The sequence below is a fragment of the Pyxicephalus adspersus genome, chromosome 3 (assembly GCF_032062135.1).
Source record: "Pyxicephalus adspersus chromosome 3, UCB_Pads_2.0, whole genome shotgun sequence".
Lineage (NCBI taxonomy): Eukaryota > Metazoa > Chordata > Amphibia > Anura > Pyxicephalidae > Pyxicephalus > Pyxicephalus adspersus.
This window is the reverse complement of record NC_092860.1, coordinates 98,114,312-98,136,286: the sequence shown is the minus strand read 5'-3', so window position 1 is coordinate 98,136,286 and position 21,975 is coordinate 98,114,312. Positions and strand designations below refer to the sequence as shown.

Here is a 21,975-nt window from a genome sequence, read left to right as displayed (position 1 = left end):
CTTCCAAGGAGTTTGCCAGTGTTATTTGGCTATATTGCTTGTATAATTAGAGATGAACAACGAAGACTGAAAGGTCTGTGCAGTTTGGCAAGAGAAAACTAAACAATGGTTTGACAAAGTTAGAACGGTTGACAACGTTCGCAATACTGTGGGTGTTTTTTGTTTTTTTTTTTGCAGTAAAAGATTTTTAAAAATGATAAAATGGGAAAACATGCACATAATGGAAATGAACAATATAGAACCATTGCACTGCATTTTTGTTCAGTTGTACATTTAGTATACTATAAAAGTTGTCATGTACTTAAAATTCTAAGTCTAAATCAAACTGATAGTCATCATCAAATTTTCATTTGTGGTTGTGCAGGGGTGTGTAATGACACATGCACAAAATAATGTAAGATTATTTAAATGCAAAATATGCTTATTAACTGAGAAAAGCAAATAATTATATGCTAATTGCTATCTGGTGGGTGCCGTGTGTAATTGAGGAATAACATTTCTAAAAGAGCTTAAGACAACAGTTTTGGTTAATAAGCTTAATCCATTCAGTTACAATCACAAGCTCACTGGAGCAGCAGGCATGAGACATACCAAACATCTCTAGGACTGTCTGATTTAAATTAGGCTGTCATTCATCAGCATGATTCTATCTCATATACTTATGCTTTTATAACATTCTTTATAGGTTTGAAGTCAGTTGTATAAAGTGTACTTGAGAGCATCCTCATCAGTCTTCATTAAATCTACTTACTTATAAAACAGCCTTAAAAACCACAAAGCAGAACATTCTCATATCGCTATATTTTATTATTTTGAAATTATTAAATGATAAGTGTGGGCTGACTATACATAAGTCTTGAAATATAAAAGAGCAGTATTTCATAAATACAATATAATTAATAGCAACGTTTGCTAATTCAATTAAGAAAGCATCTGCTCTGATCTTGGTCCAAACAATACAACAGCATACATGAGCTCATTATTATTTTGATGTCTTATGTCTCCTAATCACTAACATGTCTGCTAATTTACTTAATAGCCTAAGCTGATCTAGACACTTTAAAGAAATGATTAGGTCGCATCAGTGGTCACCCTTCCTAAAACCGAATATAGCCAAACATAATGTTTGTTTTTTTTAACTAAAATGTAGACTGCCTAACAATAATGTAATGTTTATTTGGTATATTGATAGGAGAAAAGGCACAATTGTTTCCTCAACTTACAAATTCAATTACTTTACTGGGCTTTTATAGCTAATTTTAGTCCTGCAAATCCATATAACAGAAAAAAAACTTTGTTTTGACTTTTTGATATATTTGACTTTCAAGTCCCCAAAGCACAGCATCTTATGGGGCTATATTTAACAAATATGTTTTTCTAGCAGCTATTTAGTAAAGGTATTTAGTAAAGTTCTACTTTCAGGAAAAATTGAGGTATCCACTTGATTCAGCTTTAACAAAAGGTATGCCAGATTTGTTTTTGACTGGCTCACCCTGCATAAAGGTTGTGCACACACTGAAGTAGAACCTACTAAGCCTGCAAGAAGTTACAGTGAAAATTACTCAATAGATATTTATATAAAACAGCAAAAAGGCTGATGTGGTGTTAGAAATCTGGATAGTATTTCAACTCTTTCACTAAAGCAATGAACTAAAATTGGTTCCTCAGGGAGCTATTCGAAGGATGAGCTGTAACTTTATGTCTTACTAATAAGTGAATTATTTTCACACCTTCATCATATGGCTTTCCGTTCGTTTGATTTGCCTGCCAGGGACTACATTAAATGAGGTTCCCGTGAGCATAGCTAAAAGATATGAGCTTGGAGTTTAGGATTTAGGCATGTCCTGTAGGAGGTAATTTGTGAACAGCTCTCTGAAATGCAGGAAAAAAGGCTGAAATACCTGAAAACAATGCACCGATAGGCAAGATAGAAGATGTAGCTGCTATGGGCACGAGATGTTTCATTAGTGTCCTTACTTCACATTCTCAATCAATTTGTTTGTTTTACCACTTTACTGAGATCATCCTACATCAATAAAATCATACCCAGATGTTTTCTATAGCAGCAAGGGAGGATACCAAATTTCATTTTAAATTGGCAAATTTGGTAGAGAAAAATATTTGATACTTTACAACAAGTGTGTTTGTTTTACTGTGCTTCTCCTAAATGCCCTATAATTTAACCCAAAGTAGCAATATAAACAGTCTAAAATTACATCCACTGGAATAAAACAAGTAAAGCCTACTTCTCCCTCAATAAATGAATATGCAATATGATCCTTTTCAATGATGAATGGTATGTTTACATATTATGAAAATTATATGCTACAGATTAAATGCATCTATACATGCATTTTAAACAAAGTTCCTAGTGTACTAAATAACAGGGACAGTAGCAGTGCCAGGTTTAGCAAACGGACTAACGGGATAAAGTATGTTTACATGTGACACTGAGGCCCGTTATGTACTGAACAAATGAAGTGTATAGCAAAACCAAGGCTTGGGAGCTAGTGCCCAGATCGTTAAATATTTAGTCACTACTCTCTCTCTCTCTCTCTCTCTCCTAATATATATATATATATATATACTGTATATGTAGATTGTAGGTGACACATCTGGGAATCCATATCAACCTGTGAACTTAATCATATGGATGGTTGTATGCAAGGCTGCTGAACAGCTGCTCTGTACCTACTTACACAACTGCCCTTGTGATTAAATCCTTTGCTTCAGGTTCATTTTGAAGGGATATTTGGATTGGCCCAAAAAATTGATTAAAAAAAAACATATTTTACTGAGAATGGGTCATTTATGGGAACTATTGGAAGTGCCACCTGTAATCAAATGCCTTTAATAGAAAGGAGTCTATAAACCATAAGGCATGTATGTATCTTAAAGAAGCACACTTTCATATGTTGCACCTGGTCACTCAGTAAGCTTTGTTCCCTTCTGAAGAATAAAGAAAAAACCCAGATGTTAAGGTACAGGCATACTTTGCACAAACCTATTGAATAAGAAAGCGGTTCCTATATCTTACAGAGCTTATCTAGGTCTCTACTGCTGAGGCTGTTAGGAATGAACCTGTCTGTACTCCCCTGGACCTAATGGGGCATTCTACAGGACATGTGGGTACATCATTTAAGTAAACGAAGAAAGAGCTATTGGCTACTAAGAAATGTATGCTAACAACTTACTTACTAATTAAATCAAACTGCACAAAAAAAAAAATTCCTCCTATAGACTGCTCAGAACATAGTCTTGTCTGATCACTTTGGGTAGACTTAGGAAATAATTCCTCCTGCTGTAGCAGATGTGTGACATCATTTAGGTCTAGGCAAAGAAACTTGTCAAGAGTTACAGAACTGCTTTATATTAATAAAATTTACATTTTGGAGCTTACATGCCCTAACCAAGTTTAGTATCATTGGTATGGCTTAGTTAACTTGAAAATAACTCTATCACTATATTTTTGTAATTGATAACAGGTCTAGAAACTATGAACATGAACAGCTTTATAATCCACATCTTCTAGTCAACGATATTACCAATCTTACAGCAACAAGCAGTCTACAGTTGTATTGTAGTCTTGAAGGGGTTAATATTTGTCTATGAATCCCAAGGGTACCAAGGTTGCTGAAGAATTTAAAAAAATGACTGAAGGTATAGGAAGACGTCTGTTGGTTCTTCTGTTCACTGAATATGCCAGCTGGTATAGTTTAAGATGAGTAAAGATATTCTTATCTAGATTAGTTCTGACAAACATTAATCATGTTCATAGGTGAATCTTGATGTATACAACAAAGGTTTACATCATTTAAAGAATTGTTTTCAGAATGGAAAATTAAAGGAGACATTTATGTGTTAATGAGCAAGACAAAAGTTACACAAGAGCAGAGAGAGCATGAGACATATGTTGTATAGGATTGCCACTCTATCCATATTATCCCCCCTCTGTTGCTGTAAAATTTAGGGCTGCAAGACTTTAAAACCGGCCCCTGGCCACTTTTTAATTTTAAATGCGCCACTGTCTTCATGGTGGATCTGTTGCTCATCTTTATCTGTCTCCATTTGTATCCCAGGATTTCAGGCACAACAGTTTCAAATACACATATGTATGTATTTTCCTTAATGAGAAGAAGTCTGGTTTGCAAAAAAATATTGTTATTTTAGTTTTAAAATGCATTATTTTTTTAAATGTTTAGAAAGAAATGCAGTTAAGTGTGTTTTAATGATGTCACTTGTAAAGCAGTGGTTTGTTGCGTAATAGATATTTTGTGAGTACATCAACGGTAGCATGAGTACACATACCTCCCAATGGTTCCTTATTCAGAATCAAATCTTAGGGGTAGTTCAGGCAGGTGGAGAGGTTGTGGTGCAGTTTAGCTCCTTTCACTCATTAACCAAACCTACAGATGATACTCTACATGGCCATCCATACAGGATTATTGGCGCAGTGGTTCAGTACTACCCACTGGTCCAAATGCTAATTCTTTAGGAACCAGTGCAGTGGTACAGTTGGCTGAGTGGCTGGCAAGGTGGAACTGTTGTTCCTGCCTCCAGTTTAACCAAGACCTTATGCTTCCCCTTTTTTCCCGCTGTACAACTTTTGGGTCTATAGGGGCATGGCAGGGATGTTTTTTGCCTACATGCATTATACTATTGGGTACTATTGGGGTGATCCAGCAAACCTGGAATCGATTTCCTAATTCATTTGCTATTTGTTAGCAAATGTTTTCAAACCTGGACCAGATCCATTCCAGGTTGTTAGATCACCAAATTCACTGATGAAAGTGTATTCTCTCGAGCCTTGGAGAACTTTAATAAATCCCTGTGAGTAGACTTATTTATCAAACACTGTATGACCAGGTCCTCTTACACCCAGGAAATTAGCAACACACACCACTTGCTGGTATATGCTACCACATGTTTCAGTTTTTTTTAGTTTAGTTTTTTTAGTTTTTTTTTGCTTAGTTGTCCCCTGGGATTTGCAGGACACTAAACATGACCTTGGTCTATAGTATATTATGTAGACCATAGTCTCGCAACTTCAAGTTTGAACTTGCTTTCCAACACGATATTAAGGTAATGTAACTTACCGCTGGCATTTTTATATTTAGCATTGTTCTGCCCATCTATTTCAAATTACTAGAAAACAGCTGTGTGTATGCCCAGCACAGGAATAGTGTAGAAATAAGGTCTGTTTAAAAACTAAAACGTGATCTTTTAAGGAACAGCCCTGTCTACTTTCCTATAAATAGATGTATTGAACGTACTTCTGTCTGTGTTCTGGTGCGAAATCTATAAAATACAGCTTATACTTATAGTTTGGATTCAGTTGGATTTTGCATCCAAGTTATGTATTGAAACAGTAGACCTTGACTGTTTGCAGGTTTCCAGATGTGCAGTTCAATAATGATGCAACCAATAAATAAATGTATGTTGATGGGTGGAATGTAAGTGATTTCCCTATAGAAAATGTTCAAAGAGTTAAGGACATTAATGAACAAAGCGGCCTTACCAGTACTATTCTTGTCACGTAGCCAGAACCTAATATTTACCTATCTCTCTATGTCTCTGGCAGATGGAGGAAGAGAGAAGTATTTTCTCATTGGCTTGCTCACAAAGCAAGGTACAGCTATACAAAACAATGATTTATATGCTTGCACGCTGCAACAGTCCCATAAAAACTCTTTCACACAGGCGCCTGTTGCTTTCCTGGCAAACACGCACAGTAGAATGATAGGCTAGTATCTGCAATCTGAAGGCTGTCACGGTTTCATAACATTTCCCATAGAGATTTAAGTACAGGCCACTTGAGTGAATTTGCACATTATAATGAAATTCCCTGGGAGAGAAATTACATGAATATTATGTACGTTTTTTAGACAGGAGAATAAATGCTATAAAGTAGAATGCAAAGGATAAAACCTAAGGTGACCTACAGTATAACTAAAACAAAGATTTTTAATGTACACAGAGGTTATAATTATATGTATTGGTAACAGATGGATTAATAAGACATGCTCTCACACCCTTAGTTGAATATTGCCTTTGGAGCTTAGATCTTCTCAAGAAAGTGTCTTTGCTAAGGTTCTCTGTATATTCCCTCATAGGAAGAGTGGCTTACTCCATAGAACTACTGTAGGGTTTCATGAATATGGCTCCCCATAGGACAAATAAGGCCTTAATATGCGAGTGGAGGATGAAGACTAACCAGAAACCCATCTAAGTGTCCCTTGCCAATTTCACTTCTGCAAGTGCAGACCCATGGATCCAGCCCTACACCAACCAGTCACCTTTTCATGACATCAACATATCACTGCAGTCTTCAGGTTCCAAGGAAGACATCTATGGCTAAACAGCCAGTAGGAAGTGTCCACATCACCCAGGCAGCGACATGGGTGCCCAAAGAAGAAAATTTTCACCTCTGAAAGGAAGACCGGGTGCGTCACATGTCTATGTGGTGGTGATTATTTTGGGTTTTTAGCATAGGCCTAGTTAGTAATTAACATGGCTAAATACCAAAGCAATTAGCTGTTGGGAAAGTGGTGTGTAATAACTAAAATCCCATATACATATTAGATTACATTATCCAAGATTGCAAGCTCAGATGTTAAAATTAGATTTAGATGTATCTTATATTTCAGTAATGTCACATATAACAATAACGAAAACAAGAAAGCTGAAAATTTACAATGATTAAAAAGTTCCAAAACAAAAAAGCAGTACTCACGAACTGATTACATTAGTACAAAACCATACTAATATCTCAAGCAAGAATCCTCATTTGTATGTGATTTCAAGCGCAGCATTTATCACTTACACAAGAGGTGGATTAAGGACAGCTAGCAGTAATACGCCTCCAGAGACAGACGAGGCAGATTTGTTTTACATTGCCACACACACAAACATAAACGGATATCTATGATACTTTATCGCAGACATCCTGGCACTGATTGGAACAATGATATGCACATGATTTTTCAAGGACTCTTGTCATCTTTTTTTAGAATGTATAAACCAATATCAGCATTCTTATTAGACACACATAAGCATCATCATTTAACTATGAATCAACAATAAATAGACGTGCCATAAAATAATAATCCTCTGGTAGTGACATCATTCATTGGAACTTGAGTGAGACTGACACACTTCTCAACATTTCATGCACTATGAATGATATTATCCTAACAGATCTGTTATTAAAAAGCAGCCATATGTTCCAAATAAAATCCTTCCAGACGAATAAAACAAAACACTAATTTTTAAAGACAAGCATTGGTCAATTTATTTTTAATGTTTTTAAAGCCTACAAGTTTCCAAACTAACTTTGTATATCTTCTTACATTATTTATATCAAATCTTCATTTTGCAAATATTTACTAAGGCGTGCATTCATGATGCTTGAAAACATGCTGAGCCTTCTAATAAAAAGCCCAGGACAGCCCCTGTGCTTTTTGGCATACTGTAATAATCCACTAGGATGTTTCTGATAGCTATAGGGATATGGAGGATGTTCCTCCTCTGAGTCATTCAGCTCTATTTCCAACAAAGCTGAACAAAGCACCTTGTAAAATCTCAAAGACTCTAAGTAAAGATTATAATGTCTTCTTAGTATAACTGGGTATATCTAACAGGTAGCAGAAAAGGAAAGGGTCGAGATTTCAACTTCAAATATGCAATGATAAGAAGAGAAGACATATATGAGATAATACATTATAAAAGGTTTACAATGTTGTACAGGGTTAGAAAACCATAACAAAGGGATTTAGTTCAGGTATGTAATATTTCAATATACCTATATATGTATGTTACATTTTTTTCCAATGATCTTCATCACCCCAAAAATAACATTGAGGGTGGTATTTAATTATTGATTTGGTATATACGGTAGTTATTTAAATTTCAAATGTCATTCTCTCTCTAGTGAGTGAGATAACGTCAGTGATGTGTCACCAATGGCAGATCTCCATATCTGACATGGTCCTAAAGGATTTTTGAGAAGCTGAAAGAAAGGGAAATCTACTCTACTTTGGAAGTAAGAATCAAGATACAAATATACCCTCAATAAAAGTGACTCTGAAACATTTATGGTACCTTAAAGCAGAATTTTAGGCATGACCAGAATGTATGAGTACATGAGAAAACATACCTGAATCTGCTGCTGTGATCAGTAAGGTATACTGCTTCTTCACCTCTCGGTCCAGACTTTTTACTAAGCTAAGCTGTCCATTTGATGATAGTCTGAAGGCCTGATCTTCATTGCCAGAAGCTAGTGCATATGTCAGTTTGCTGTTCAGCCCTTGATCATCATCTGTAGCTACAACCTAAAGCAGTGAAGATATGAAGTGCTTATTCTCTAAGGTCATTCATTGATTTTTTGATTAGTTTTCGAGCAATTATTTGATTCTTAAAACCTAAAAAATTATTTATAGTGCTAATGGCCATAATATGTTTCTGAATATAGAGCTGAATATTTAACTTCCTAAACAACTGAGAAAGATATTTAACTGAATAAGCTTACGTTCCAAATATTGTATGCTGTAGATATGTATTTTCTACTATATATATTAATGGATTGCAACTAAAGCTTACTGACCTACAAAGTTTCTTCAAGTGATTTATAAATGTCCACATAAAAATGTCCACTAATGCAGGTAAGACTAAAGATTAGACAATCGAAAAGATTATTACCAAAGTAGCTACAAAATTATGAAAATCAGAATGTATTTAATTTACATGAACATTTATAAATAAATGTGAAAGATCCAAAAAAAAAAGTTAAATAAATCTATTTTGCAAGCTCTTCAATAAATTCCTAGTTAGGAGGCCACTTACCTGAAGAATAACCTTTGGCAAAGTCTCCAGATTTTCAGGAACATTTACTGAATATGGGGATAATTCAAATTTAGGAACCACATCATTAACATCAGTAAGGGTAATGCTAACTGTTGTGGTATCAGTCCGTGAATTGCTACCACGATCTGCTGATTGAACAACTAGTGAGTATGAAGATCTCTTTTCACGGTCCAAAGGTTTAGCTATTGATATTATTCCAGTAACGGAATCAATCCTGAAGTCGTTGTTTGGATTTCCTTCTATGATGGAGTAACGAACCATTCCATTAAATCCTTCATCAGTATCTGATGCGACCACCTGAATAAGATCTGTTCCAGTAAGAGTATTTTCACTTATTTCCACTTTAAAAACACTTTGCGAGAAGCGAGGGTTGTTGTCATTGACATCAAGCACCATAACTGTGACATCCACAGATGAAGAAAGTGGTGGTTCCCCTTTATCAGTAGCAATGATTGTTAAGGTAAAGTTAGACACATCTTCCCGATCCAGCTCTCCTGTCAGGTGCACCTCTCCATCAATATTACCAATGCTAAATTTGTTTCCCAATGAACTAAGTAATGAATACTGAATGTAACAGTTTGGACCACTGTCAGGATCTGTGGCTTGTGCCCGGAAAACTATAGTATCAGTAGGAGTGTTTTCCTGAATATAGGTCAATTTTGGAGAGATGAAACTTGGAGGGTTGTCATTGACATCTAATAAAATAATTGATACTTCCACTGAACTTGTGTATCTTGATGCTGGTGGAGGTGCCATATCATGTACTTGAACCACTAGGTTGTAAAATGACTGGCTTTCCCTGTCTAATGACTTTATTAGTTTCAAGGCTCCATCTTTGTTAATCTGAAATTGTCCCATGCTATCTCCAGAAGATATGCTGTAGGACAGTTTTGAATTCAACCCTGTAAATAAATGTGGAATTTAGATTAATAATAACAAAATTATTACTTCCTAATCACACAAGTCAAAAGCACATTGACATTGCTTAGTATTATGTGTGTATGTTACTTTTTCTTGAAGTAATTATACTATTTAACACCAATTCTACTTGCAAAATTAACAATCAGTTTTTTCTTTCGTAGCAATGACCTAATAAAAAAGATAAATAGATTCAGTAAAATGTTTAAGAATGTTCAGCAGGTTTTTAGAAGTGAAGTATACCTTCTGATAAATACCTGATATAAAAATTCATAAAAACAATTTTGTTTCAACAAAGGAGATTAGCATTGATGGAAAAACCTTCTATATGACAATATTATTTGGGTCAAATCTACACAAAGCATGTGGGAGACCTAAGGGATCATAATCCAAACCATAGTATTATATGAACTGAGAGCAATAATCTAACTCATGGGGAAAGATAGAGTCAGAATGATAGATTTAGTAGCTTATGCTATGGCAGGAATTGAGAAATAATAAGATCTTTCAGAAAACTGATGATGCAGTAGACAGAGAGATTCAGTTAATAAACATAATCACTTTTGAAGTAAGTCACCAAAGGCAGGATTACTTAAAGAAGATTTACAATTCAAAAAGCTAGAAGCTATGGATAGGGAATTAATTAGGTTAATTGTGCAGGAAGACTGGATCTTTTTATATTGGTATTATATGTGATAGGTCTCTTACAAAGTAAGACCCAGTTGGTAAACGGATATTAAGATCTGCTTTGGTCAATTGAACAGCAACATACTAGTTGATGTCTGTTTAAAATTCTTTCAATTTACATAGAAAGAAATTAGTTTTTTAATTATATACTTTTCATTCTCTGAGCAACAGAGGAGTCCTACAAATGCTTATTTGTAAGGATAGAGTTCTAAATGAAGGTCACTAACAATGGTTTCATCGTTAGCCTCCTTGTAAAAAAAATATATATATTAGCACAAACAGAAATAAATACTGAAGATACAGTATAGCTATACAGTGCTATGGGAAATTAAAATATGTTTTTTTTTGTATAGGTTAAACTGAGTTTTTTAGTGGTTATTATCACAATTAGATTAAAATGTACTACTTAAAGAATTTCAGACTCCATTACAGTTTCTTATTAAGTATGAATTGCTTATTTCTATATTCTTAATATGCAATCATCAATGTTTTAATCATTTTAATCTTTTTAACAGTAGGGGCAGAATTAATTTAGACATGAAAGATAAACATTGGAATGCAATAAAAGAAGAGAAAAAAAAGAACTGGAAAAAATTGGAGCTAGTTTGAAATTTATATCCAGGGGTTTGACTAATCATCATTCTGCGAAGAGTGGGAGAGAGCCTAGACAAGAGAAGTTCCTACAGTGCAGGAGTAAGCTTAAAGTAAGAAAATGATAATATATACTAAAGTGCTGTGCAAACATAAATTGCCAATTATTAAAACACATTACAACAACAAAAGTATGAAACCAAAATTTTGGGTTGCTATACATTACAGCATTTTAGATATCATTGTAGTCCCAGAGAGGCTATCCACTGCAGCCATGATCTGCATAAAACTATATTTACCTATCTCTGCTAAAATTATTGGGGCAATAATACACATTTTCAATGATATAATAGGAATTACTTAGTTGGGGCCATTTACAGGATTATATACAACAGTGACATCTTCTAAAAACCGTTTAGGCAAGATGTGCTAAACAGATGGCTGCAATTCCCTATTTTCAGTTGTTGTGTGGATTGAAATGTTACATATCTCGTACAATGTTTCCAGATTCTACAGAATGGCCAGCTCCATAAGGTACAACATAGTGTGCTTATGAATTGCTCTCCTATTAAAAAATGTTCTGGCATGTGACTTTAATCTCGTCTTGATGCAAAGCTTCACCTTCTGAAGCTCTTTTATACTCACCTAATTATGTTGTCCGTGGCATGGTTCTACGAGTTCTACCTTAGTCTGACCTTTCTATGACATTGTTATGCTGTTTAAGGTTTTGGTAGCCTGAAATGACCCTACAGTTGGAAAGCCAATTGGAAGGGTCCACCCCACCCAGACAGTGAAACCCCCTCCTCTGCAAGGAAGAAGACAGGAGGCCTAATACATCACATGACCAAGGATTTGTAATAAATACCACTTTTTAGCTAAAGACTGTTTAAACTAATAAAATGATTGGTTTGAGGGGTGGGGGGTATTATACCGAAATGGTATACACTAGAAGTTTATCTTTAAATCATAAAGGAAGGGAAGCCCAAGAGCAGAGCATTTTGTGCCAATATATACCGACCGTGACATGTGATAAATCTACAAACCCTTCCAGCAGAATTGTATATTTATCATTTTTAAAGCAAATGTATTTGTTCCTGAATTGAGGAAAACAGAGATATACTGATCTTATTATTTCACGATTCTAAAACGACTACATTGCAATCTTAAATTTAGGCATTTTGAAGCCTTTAAAGTAAAGCAGATTCCTGGAAATGTTTAATGTTATCGGTGATTTGTTAAGTCTCTGTACTCTAAGTTGCTGTAAGGGTTTTCTTCGAATGGATTTGGAGTAGTGTCATTGTTGTAAATATTCATGACTGGTATATGTGAAAACTTCCTAAACAGCAGACAGCTCCTTTGTGCGGATTCCTGCAAACATTAATCATGTTCTGCCATATATGGGAAGGGTGTAGCACTCCCAACGTGGAAGTACAATACGCAGGAAGCTACAGCGATAACAATATAAACAATGCAGCACAGCTATTCCAACATACAGAATTGTCAAAATGTAGAACCTGATTGTGATATCTAGTGAGTATTACCATCACTGAAAGTAACAAACAGAACTTGTGTTACAACGTTCAGCAAGACATAACAATAACTCAAGATGGTTTCAGGTTTAAGGTGTCAACAGGTCAAGATATTGTGAATGAACTCCTGCAAGCTTGTACATATGTTTCAAAATACAACATCCCTTTAAAGTACTGCTGAAATCCAAAAAAAAATATTACAGAGCTACTCCTATTAGCTAAGAGCAACCGTTTTCTAAATTAAACATTGCAAATCAAGATATACTTGTAAAAGAAGACAGTAAATTCTTACATCTCCTGAGTACACAGGAGAAACCACCAGAATAAAACGACTCTTTGGAACCCTGCAGCTTTTACTGATTCCTGCCACTGACATCGGTGTCAATATAATATTATATAATGATATATAATTTAAAGAATAGAAGTCAGCATTAGGACCAGTGAGAGCTGTGGGGGTCCACAGAAATCAACACTATTGATAGTATTGTATTCCCAATACTACTGGAAGCATTTGATTTTGGAAAGACCATTTCTCAGGATCAGGGCAGTATTCAGTGGAGCAGGCAACAATAGAGGCAAAAATATACAGTCTGCAGGCAGAATTAACCAAAACCTTTCAAATAATTGCAACAAACTTTTTTCTCCTAATGCTGAATTTTTACATTATTTTTTCCTAATCTTAGGATTATTATCCCTACTGGCCTAATTTCAGAGATACACTTCCTTGGTCACTGTTGTATCATCGCCATGCACTATGAATCTTGATAGGGAGGTTAAGTAATTAGGTGAATACAATGAACAAATTACAGGTAAAACATACCTTCATCTGCATCAGTCACATTGAATATGATAATTGTTGATCCGTATGGCAAATTTTCCATTATAGAAGTGCTGTAGGAACTCATACTGAAGACCGGAGAGTTGTCATTGATATCCAGAATGTTGAAGTAGACTCTGACACATGAGGACTGACCTCCTCCATCTGCAGCACACACTGTTAGTATATAATACTGTTGCATTTCATAATCTAATGCACGTGTGACATTAAAAACCCCAGTAACAGGGTTTAGGAAGAACATGCCATCTTCATCATCATCAATGACAGTGTATGTGATCTCTCCATTGATTCCAGAGTCATCATCTGTGGCCAGGATTGCAGCTACAATGGAGCCTGTTTATTCAAAAAGTAATACAAAAAGAAATAATACAAAAAAAATCAGGATTCATGGTAATAATCAATTTTCCTGATTAGATGTTAGATCTTAAAAAGTCTCTACAGTGTAAAGGTCTAAACATCAAAATGTTGTGTGAAGAATGTAGCCTTGAAATTCTGGTTCAAGAGTTGATAAGCTACCTAATCAAAAGAGAAAGTCCTTCTATTCAAATGTGACTGCCTAACCATCTACCCAACCTGAACCCTAATGCCTAATCTAACTATGAATCTCCCTTCAAAGCTAAACCTAAAGTTTTTACATGACCCTTCTACTAGAACTTAATACTCACCCTACACTTAAACTAACAATTAGTTTTGACCTTTAACCTACACTGGACCATTAAAATGATCATGTACCCCTTTTAAACTCATAACACCCTGACCCTTTAGCCTTACCTACACTAAACTTAATTTATTATCTAATCCATAACACTAAATTAACCCCTGCAACAGCCCACTAAACTTGTTTGGCACCTGAAGCCCTGGCACTGAACTACAAAGTTCACTCTAAGATCAAACAAACATTTGAGTAATATAAATCACTCAATAGTCCACAATCATCTTATTCTCTAGACAAGCCTATTTTATCTTAATCAAGAACATATTAATACATTATTTGGAATTTTTTTGTAAGGAAGTAACACACTGGGTTATAAGGTTTATGCCTTGGCAGGATGGTAATTTAACACCTAATTTACCTGGCATGGTGTCTTCAGCCACATCAAATGAGTAGACAGCTCTGGTGAACTTGGGTATGTGATCATTGACATCACTTATTGTAATATTTATTCTCATATCTGAGGACTGGAGGCCATCATCAGCTCTAACCAGAAGAGAATACTTGGAGCGACGTTCTCTGTCTAGGCGTTTGGTGGCAATTAGATCTCCAGACTCCGGGTCAATACGAAAACTGTCGTCAGCACCACTGATGATAGTGTAGGTTACAAGAGCATTTGCACCCTAAAATAGAATAAACAATTGCATTATACAGTAAGCTATATCTTTTTTGTAACAACTGACAATGCCAGAGTTAGTAGTAGTAGTATCCAGAAAATGTTTCTACCCTTTATGGGAGTGATTTAGTTACACAAGCATTCAGCCCCAACACTAGGGGGTCTCTATTCTAGTTTTTGCCCAAAAGTACTTATTTAGAGCTGTCATATTTCCCCACTGGCAAAATAAGATCAATGTTTGTAATGTCTTTGGGCACAAAGAACCTCCACCTTTTCACTAAAACATGCTGTGAGCAAGACACACTTCTTTTGTGCAGCTTTTAATCATAAACCTCAATGTACTGAATTATTCGCACACCATGTCTTTCCTTTTTTTAAAAATTAACATGGGAATAAAATGGCTGTGAAAGGTACGTAATCTTTATTATAATTCAAATTGTGAACAGATGTTGCTTAAAACCTCAATGACATTTTTCACTCATTGTTAAAGAGTGAGTCAGCAAGACATGTTTAGCTATTCTGTAATGTGAACTTGAAAATGATACTAACATATTCAGTAGTCACACTATTATTCTGTTAAATCGGTGCACAAAGAAATGAGTTTGTCTGCTTGCAGCCAGTACTCCCCCCGCTTATTAAAAATCTCTTCCCACTAATATACATAGACAAAAGACAGTGTGCTGTATACATGCTGCAAGCCATCTTTGCAATGTAGTTGCAGAATAGGTCTGTCCGTAAAGTTTGCTGCAGTACCTGCAGTGGAACTGTGGTACTGAAACATAAATGCAGTCAGTATTATTATTATTTCAGTGCTTGCCCATAAAACTTACTGCTGCTGCACTAACTTTCATATTGTATGCTCAGGTATTTCAGTAAATGTACCATCTTGCACCACTCTATAAACTATGTTTTTTTTTGTATGGTTGGGCCATGCAAAGAACCACCTTCAACATGATCAGAGTATGCCATGCACTGATACACCAATGGGGGACATTTGGTTTATGTGAACGAAAGGATAATAAGAGAAAAATGTTGAAATCGGTAGGACATCGTCACAGTTTTGGCAAATGTTAAGGAATATTTTTCAGGATAACTTATATGTTTTATTGGAAATATCATAACTTGGAAACGTTCAGATTTTAATAGGAAGGGTTTTTATGTTTTCTTTTTTTATTATTATTTATTAGGTGACAATCCACAAACTGTGGAATTTCCCTGTCAGTTTTCAGCACAGTCATAGTTTTGATTATTGGTGTTTCAGCCTGCAGGAAGACACTTGTGCTGTTATTCACCCCGAGGATATTTGGAAGTACCATTTCGTTATTACATACCAGTAAGTGAAATATTAAATGTAACAACTGATAAATCTTCAGTAGCTTGATGTAACAATACATTCTATCTATTTAAACAATTATCCATCTTCATGTCTACAGTGACAACTCTAGAACCAGCTACCTGCTCACATTAGTCAAACATGTTTGCTTTGTGATATGTGCTGTCCATTTTCTTTTATCGGATTATTTCTGGCTATAAGATATAATACACATGTGACAAAAAACTGATCAAACTATATGAAACTGAATGCTAAATTTAAAAAAATCCAATAATGAAGATGTATAGAAGACACAAAGCTATGAGTTATTGAAATGCCAAATGCCGTTTTCCAAGCATGCTGCAAAACCTCTCTGACTGAAGGTTCAATATCTCTTTTATTACTGGAGAAAATTTCCAAAAGATATATATTTAACATACTGAACGGGACACATTTTAAAAGGGTGATCAATCAGAATCCCAAAAAAACTGCCCCATTCAGAATTTGGGTTTAGCTGATATGATTGTTGCTTTTATAAATAAACTTACTATTATTCTTACTATTTATTGGCACTTTTACTAGTGCCGTCATAGTTATAAAGCGGCAATTTGATAATCAGTCATGATCCCGACAGGAAATATTGGAGGTACATGGTAATTTTTTTTAAATATCATGGTCACCACTTTTACCACAATCACCATTTGTTAAAAGTAGCAAGAAAATCGATAGACAACATGCGCTACTCCCAAGAGCCCTTAAACAAAAACCTAATGTAAATAAGGTATTGCTTTTGGTTGACTTTTACATTGCACTAGTCAATGGAAAATACATTTAATTAATGTCGATTTGTCTATGACTAGCTTAAGAGTGTAAAAAAATGACTATGCTAGATTAATATTGCATTGTATGAAAAAAGAAAGAATAAAAAGGAAAAGAGTAAACAGTAGCATGTTTTGTGTTTCTATGTGTATTTACCTTTCATAAGCATCTTCCAACACGCATCTTTACAGAGTTAAATGTAGTACTAAAATATTTATGTGATGAAAAAACAGAATCCCACACAGGCAAATTTGCTTTCGCAGAATTCCTGTGCGTATCTGTAATATTGTACACATCATGTTCTTTAATATTAAATATGATGTGTAATGTCATCAAATATTCTTGTTTTTAATATTTTATTTAAGAGGAGAGTATTAGAAACGCTGCCTTTGTCCTCATTTAAAAAGGACTTCTTTGTGTTGTAAATCATACCCACCATGTGCGGACTTTTGGCAAACATACATATTACTCGTATGCCTGGATTCTTGGCTGTCAACTAAGCTTTCCATTTCTTTTCCTAACTCAATTTTTAGCTTGTACTGATATAAGTACTTAATATATTGTAAATGGTGGAGTGCACGTAGTAGAATGATACAGCGAGGAAAAAAAATCCACTGCAGTGGCAAAAAATATTATACAGTAATTTAAGCTAAACTCAAGGCAGATAGAAAAGCCACATTTAATACAGCTGGGTATTCATTAATACATTATTAATTGTGTTTTTTAAATTCAACTTTGATGAGTTTTCAGCCATTAGCAATCAGTAAAGCTTAGAATGGCAGAAGGAACGGCAGCACTGGGAGACAATTAAGTGTTTTGCATGCAAATATGTTAACAAGGAACTTCACATTGGCATAGATTATGTTAGGACAGCCTATTTTTTTGAATGGCTTGCTCAACTGTCCAATTTTGCACGCTGAGCCTTTAACAATGCAGCACACAGCATTGTAAAGATGTGTTTGTGGATGCCATTAAAAATGAATAGCAATCTGGTGCACCAAACCATGTGATGTAGAATGTACCGTATTTTTTGCAGTATAAGACGCACTTTTTCTTCCCCAAAACTGGGGGGGAAAAGTTAGTGCGTCCTATACGACAAAGGTGTGATAAAATAACTAAAATAATATACTCACCTGATACCCGATCCTGCGTGTGTCTCTGGCTGCAGCAGCGTCTGTCTCCTCTTCTCTCTGGCAGCAGCACGTGCCTTCTCCTGTCTGTAAAGCAGAGCGAAAGAAGCCGGCACAGCGCCACCTGCTGTTCCCTGTCCTAACTGCCGTACAGTGGAAAAAAAGCACAGAGTGATCAGAAGGGGAGTTTGAATGACAGAGTGATCAGAAAGGAATTTTGAATGACACAGAGTGATCAGAAAGGGAATTTGAAAGGCATAGAGTGATCAGAAAGGGAATTTGAATGGCACATGAGTGATCAGAAGGGGAATAATCTTTCAGAATCTTTTTTTTCTAGATTTTCCTCCTTTAAAATTGGGTGCGTCTTATATTCGGGAGCGTCTTATAGGGCGAAAAATACGGTAAATGTCTGTTACCACAACACCATAGTGGGAGCCTTGTGTCAGTGGTGTCATCCACTTGAATATATTGTGTAAATCTCAGAACTAGATAGAAACACTTTGTCACATAAAACAGCTCCAATATATTTATTTCTTAGCTGTAGCTATTGGCCTGGAGCTTAGCTGCTGTCATTTGTAGAGTAGAGAAACTAGACTTCTGGGAAAAACAACAGTAAATATGTGTACATGTACTTACCTTTCTATCTATGTTAATGCTATAAGGTGTTTCCCTAATTAAAGGCACAAGGAGGTCAGTACTGCCACTTGAATAGGCAACCTTTTTAAGATAGCTAGACACGCCCATGCTTATTTAAAGCATGGGTGTGTCTTACTATACATAAGCATGGGCGTAATGCTATAAAAAAATCATTTGCCTACCTCATCAGCATCTGTGGCTGTTAACTGCATTATTTTAAATCCATCTCCAATATTCTCTTCTATGGTCAGATCAAGTATATCCGTTGGAAATACTGGCGGGTTGTCATTTATATCCTGCAGTGTTATCTCCACCTGAAAAACATAAAAAAGTGGTAGATTAGTAAACTATTTATGGCAGATAAGACAATATATTCACATAACAAAAAACTTGCAGAACTGAAGCCAAACAACCACACACCGTACAGTACATATATGTGAACTGATATTACAATACATTTTATTTCAGTTCAGATAGCCTTTTCAATTACACACAGCTGTCGCTGAAGACCGTTACCCTTGTATATTAAGGAAAGACTTTGCTGAAATGCCAAAGATCAGTCATTTCAAGTGCAGCGAGAGCGAAATATATGTTTGTAGCAAAGGAATGCCAATTACCGCTCCACAAATTGAACTGACTAAAGCTACTGAGTGAGTTACTTTCACAGAAATCAGCCTTGAAAAAAGGAAAGAATAACTGTATTTTTAAAGTTATCCGTTCAGTATGGCCTGGTGGGCATTTGGACTTAATCAAGTGTAAATACAGTTCAAATTCACAGGCTCAGTGGCATATATCTGCATATCTGCCAAGAGCTGCCTGAAAACCTCTATTCAAGCGCTGAAGAATGTAATTGACATACAGATGAGGAGAGATAAAACACCCTTTGATATGTTTATACATCACAGTCCATCAGCAATAGAATACAAATTTTCCAATTTATAGGAAATCAATGAACTTTTTGATTTAGTTTTAAAGCAAACAAGGTTGCTAACTAGAAGGGCATTCTGCCCCCTCATTCATTAAAATCTAAACAAATGCCCCTTTCCACAAGTTGTGCTTATGTTTTCTTCCAGTAATAACAGTGGTTTTTGAAAGATGCGGACCCGGGCTATTTGCAAATTGTTTTTCATATACAGTTGTTTGTTTTACAAGCTTTCAGATATAGCTCTGAATGACGAAGTTGTTTGTTGTCTTAATTGTTAGATGGGCCGTAGATGCCTGGGCTCTGATAAGGGAAACTAAACAGCTGCTTTATGTCAGCCCCAAGAGCCAATTATTCCCTTAACATATGCCGTGCTAAATGGTCACCAGAAATACTAGGACCACCAGCAAGGCACAATTTAGCTGCAGCCTGTCTAAATCTAGTAGCATTTAACCCCTGGCACTGGTGCTCAGTGAGACATTTCACATCTGAATGGTAAGCCAAGCCTTGAAAGAGAAGGCAGTACTTTTATCACCCATGTTTTGGTGCTCGTTGTTGCTATTTCTACTAAGAGAGGTAACATACTAAAGGGAACGTATGCATACAACAAAATCAATTATGACCAACAGCCAATATTAAAAAAAATGGCATGTACATTACATAAATACACATTAGATTTCAGAAGCAATGGGCCTGATTTATGAAACTTCTCCAAGACTTGAGTGGACAGACAATTAAGGAAGAACTCAGGTGATCTAGCAAACCTGGATTAGATTTCTTAAAAATCATTTTTATATTGCAAATGTTTTCAATCGAGGGCCAGATCCATTCCAGATTTGCTAGGTTTGCCAATGATAGTCTATCTTCTCCAGTGTTGGATAGCTTTAATAAATCTGGCCCAAGGTTTTTGCTTTTAAGTAGACCAATACTTTAAAAAACAATACAAGCAGGCAGGTTCTTTATTATCTTGTCTTTTCTATAATAAAACATACCTACCTGCCTATTTGCAATCTTTTCTGTAATGTACACTAAGCTGTACATCCAGAGCTCAGTGTACAATCCTGGCATACTTGGCCACTGGCAGCGAATAAGCTAACATGCACAGGTGTTATTCATGACACTTATAGCAAAAAAAAAATTAGAGGCTCGAACCCCTCACTGCTGATTTGGACTGTAAACACACTTTAACTATCTGATCTCAATGAAAGGTGCAACATTTTTTTATTTATTATTTTATTTTTTACCACAAGAACAGGGCATTTGTTTCCATATATCACATCCTCAATATACTAATATATATATATATATATATATATATATATATATATATTCTATAAATTCTATTCATTTAAAAAAAAGAATTGACTACAGATACACTTCAAACCCCTCCAAATGTGGGAGTTTATATACTGTAACTGTAAACTGGGTTTGTAGCCAAAAAACAAATAATTTGGTGCAGAAATGAAGAAAAAGTGATGGGGAGGAGCAAACAGATATGTTGTAACCACTAAAAACAGTTTAAAAAAAGTTGCATTCCATGGCTGATCCCACTGAGGCTGCATGAGTTATTTGTAATAGATACGTGCATACTTCTAATAAATATGTCCTTATCTTGTTAATTACAACTAATATTGCAATGTTGTTGTTGCTGTTGTCTAATATACCCCTCATAAAGAATGTTACAGGCAACAAAGGTCATTACTGGAAGACAGTTCAAATAACTTCCAGCTAATTAAAGCATCAAAAATATTCCCTTGAATTTAGGCTGATTACAAAGAACGAGGGGGGAGATTAATAGATGGCGAGGAATGCTATCTGGAAGCAGAGTGCTTTAAAAGTGGAGACAGTCATATTTCAAAGTGAAGTAAACTTGAAATACTACTGACTCCAAGTACTCCTTCGCTAAGCTTCCCTACAAAAGCATGCATAACACTTCAAAAATCTATTTGATGAGTAATTAAAAAATTGGATGAACCAGGAATGATCCACATATGAACTTGCACAATCTGCTAAAAGCAAATGCTAAACAATGTTACAGCTTGTTAACAGATTTACATCACTTAATGTGGCCACTTGGCCATAAAGGAGTTTTTATCTGTGCCAAAATGACATTGTTTTCTTGATATTTCTTTAATTAAGAATAGGAGACTGGAGATTGATGTCATGTGTTTTTTTTTTTCTGGGGGATCACTGCATTGGAAAATGATACAGAAATCTGAATGGGGATAGAAGGTTGCAAATATATCCCACCCATCAACTGTCAAATTCAGGGTCTCTGTGGTTTATGTACGTACGTAACCGCACACAGTATGATTAGAGCTTTTCTGACAATTACAGACCTAAGTATAAATGACCCTGATTTTGAGGACTAACAGATGGTGAGGCCACGTTGGTACATGTATG

The 21,975-nt window shown here is 35.4% G+C and overlaps 1 protein-coding gene across 1 annotated transcript in view; it reads right to left on the bottom strand.

The window, feature by feature from the left end:
- The window catches only part of FAT4 (FAT atypical cadherin 4), a 156,733-nt gene that overhangs the window by 36,018 nt on the left and 98,740 nt on the right, over positions 1-21,975 (bottom strand). The window contains exons 2-6 of the mRNA XM_072405808.1: positions 18,833-18,964; positions 14,499-14,760; positions 13,408-13,758; positions 8,842-9,764; positions 8,156-8,330 (exon numbers count right to left, since the gene is read on the bottom strand). Of these exons, the coding sequence (XP_072261909.1) occupies positions 8,156-8,330; positions 8,842-9,764; positions 13,408-13,758; positions 14,499-14,760; positions 18,833-18,964 (1,843 nt within the window). The remainder of the gene's footprint in view (positions 1-8,155; positions 8,331-8,841; positions 9,765-13,407; positions 13,759-14,498; positions 14,761-18,832; positions 18,965-21,975) is intronic.